At 36.8% G+C, this 2,500-nt stretch overlaps 1 protein-coding gene and 1 long non-coding RNA gene across 2 annotated transcripts in view; both read left to right on the top strand.

Annotated features, from left to right (window-relative positions):
• LOC138003188 (uncharacterized) overlaps positions 1-565 on the top strand; it is a 5,873-nt gene extending 5,308 nt beyond the window's left edge. Inside the window, exon 3 of the long non-coding RNA XR_011123440.1 lies at positions 389-565. This is a non-coding gene — a long non-coding RNA (uncharacterized lncRNA). The remainder of the gene's footprint in view (positions 1-388) is intronic.
• A 1,588-nt stretch (positions 566-2,153) lies between these two features.
• The window catches only part of LOC138002767 (polycystin-1-like protein 2), a 13,690-nt gene continuing 13,343 nt past the window's right edge, over positions 2,154-2,500 (top strand). Inside the window, exon 1 of the mRNA XM_068848748.1 lies at positions 2,154-2,399. Coding sequence (XP_068704849.1) covers positions 2,157-2,399 — 243 coding nt within the window. The 5' untranslated portion in view covers positions 2,154-2,156. The remainder of the gene's footprint in view (positions 2,400-2,500) is intronic.

The following is a 2,500-nucleotide window of genomic DNA, read 5'->3' as shown; positions in this document are numbered from 1 at the left end:
TTTCAAACTCTTGCGTTAAAAAATTGTGATAAACACAGTTAACTCGAGTTTTTAGACATTTTATGTTTTGGTCACGTGATTTATCAAATAGGTTTGTGAGTCGAACCAGACAAAGAAATGTTAAATAAAGCACACTTGGCAAAAAAAGGATAACTGTAGAGTTTAAGGGAATCGAGAAATGACTATTTGAAGAGGTCTATAGCAACGGTTTGGTAGTTAAAGAGCCACCCACTTAACGCGATGACAACTCTCGTTAGTGTACATAAATTAAAATTAACTTAGCTTAATGATCACCGAATTGCAAAACGAGAGGTACGACTATTAGCTTTTCCCATAAGGGGAGCGTCATGAAAGGACATAGTAATTAACTGATCTTCTTGTATTTCAGTCTTATGACATTCTCAGAAATCTCGTGAACTATTTGAACAATAGTATCGGAAAAATTGGAACGAATTCTATGTTGCCGTACACAGTGGAGAACCTTCTTCTTGGTGTTGGTAAAATATTAAGGATAACTTCGCGGGATGCTGATGTTCAGAATCAGAACTCGGCGACTCAAGAAAAGGTATTTTTAACCTTCTGAGAATTTCAATTTATTTACTTGGGTCAGGAAGGAAACGGATCAATTAGTAGTAGTAGTAGTAATGATAATAATAATAATAATAATAATAATAATAATAATAATAATAATAATAATAATAATGGTCTTTATTAAATAAAACATTCCAACAAACGTGAAAACTTTAAAAATAAAAATAATTTAAATGTTCAATAGAGATAATATATTTTTAATGTCATGCAGAGAATAAGCAACGATTTACAAAGGCATGTTTGTAGCGCTCTGTATTGACTCTTGGTGGTAAATAGTTATGTTCTCTTTCACGAAGTAGGGGAGTCCTTTTAGGCCCCTAAATTGTCCAGCTCCTAACTTTGTGGATTCATAGCTCAGTTGGTAGAGCTTTAAATAACTTCATAGTGGTGTCATATATTTTTTCCTAATGACGAACCACAAGCCATCATAGAGCATTTAGAGCATCTCTTTGGACCTCGAAGCAAAATAAAAAACGATTTCCTTATGCGTTTAACGAAATAGTATCTACTCGTTACGTGTCGATTACTTTTGCATGAAAATAATTTCCACAGCTAGCTTTTTTTCTATAAACAGAGGAAATATCCTGAGAAAAAAATCACAGTTTTTAACCGACATGAAGATTCTGTGGATCTCCGATCCATGGCCCTCTCCTGAAGTCCACGGTACGTGGATCGCGTCCATGGTCTACCCCTTTAGTTCACCGGGTGTTTTTGTTTTTGTTTTTTGTTTTTTTTAAAGGCAATGAAGTGCTGGAGTAAAAGTTCTTTCAAGGCAAATCAAGGACATTTTTACGTTTTATTACAGACAAATATTCCGATATCCTTCTTTTGGGTTCATCGACTTGACCTGAACTTAGCCTGCGAGCAGGTTCTCTCTTTGCGGTGGGAGGGGAAAGAGAGAGCCTGGAGGAGGGTAGGACCAGTGGTTAGAGCGTTGGGGTTTGCATGCGGTTACCCTGGGTTCAAATCCCATTCTAACTTCTGGTTTGGATTTGTTTCCGGTTGTCCCGGATTTAACTCTACTATGCTTTGTAAATAGCCAACTGGTTGCCTCCTTCTAGTTGGAGCTCTTAATCATGTTTCTGTCAGGTTGAATTGTTTCTTTCAGATTCTTAAAAAGTGGGGTACCTGTAAACTAGCTTGATAGCTAAGTGCACTTCCACTATAAACAAAGCGTTTACATTATTTGGGCTTTCGGCTAAATCCTTCGTGTTGTTTTATATGGCTCTCTGGAACCATCGTGAATTGTCGGCTCGGCTTGCTTCACTTCACTCGCTCGGCTTTCCTGCTTTGAAGCTCGTGAGGTCGACCTTTGGAAAGTCTACGAGCTGGCCTTATGCCTTTTCAGGCACGTTGTCGGAAACCTTTCCCTCTGACTTTCTACCCAAATTAAAAACTGATAAATAGTATTTACTCAACAAACAACCTAGAATCGTGCCTGATGTGACAAGTGAACCTGCATTGCTGTAAAAAATTTGCTGTTAGGAGAAAAGTGAATGTTTGTATTATTTTAGTGGGACGTCTAATCATTATTATTTTATTTTTTGTTCACTTAGGGCATCACTATGACAAGGGAACTTCTCTTGCTGAAAGATCGAATGATAAGAGAAATCAGAAATTCATTGAAATCTTCCCCAGGCAACAAAACATTTTATTCTACATATATGAGCATTGAAGTGGTGTCTGTAAGGAGAAATTTACTTCGCAGATTGATGCTGGGAGACAATCGAACCGGTTCCTTTCGAATCCCGGATCTAAACAACGTTTTGAAGAAAAATGCGAGTAACGACGAAATAGTGTTCTTTGAGGTATTATCATATTTATTGTTTGTGTAAATAATTGATTGAGTTGGTGAAGGATACACAGTGATAAATAACTATGAAAGCATTCTTCAATTTGAGTCAATTTA

Source organism: Montipora foliosa, chromosome 5, assembly GCF_036669935.1.
Source record: "Montipora foliosa isolate CH-2021 chromosome 5, ASM3666993v2, whole genome shotgun sequence".
Taxonomy (NCBI): Eukaryota; Metazoa; Cnidaria; class Anthozoa; order Scleractinia; family Acroporidae; genus Montipora; species Montipora foliosa.
The sequence above is the reverse complement of the archived record's forward strand: the minus strand, read 5'-3'. Positions and strand labels throughout refer to the sequence as shown.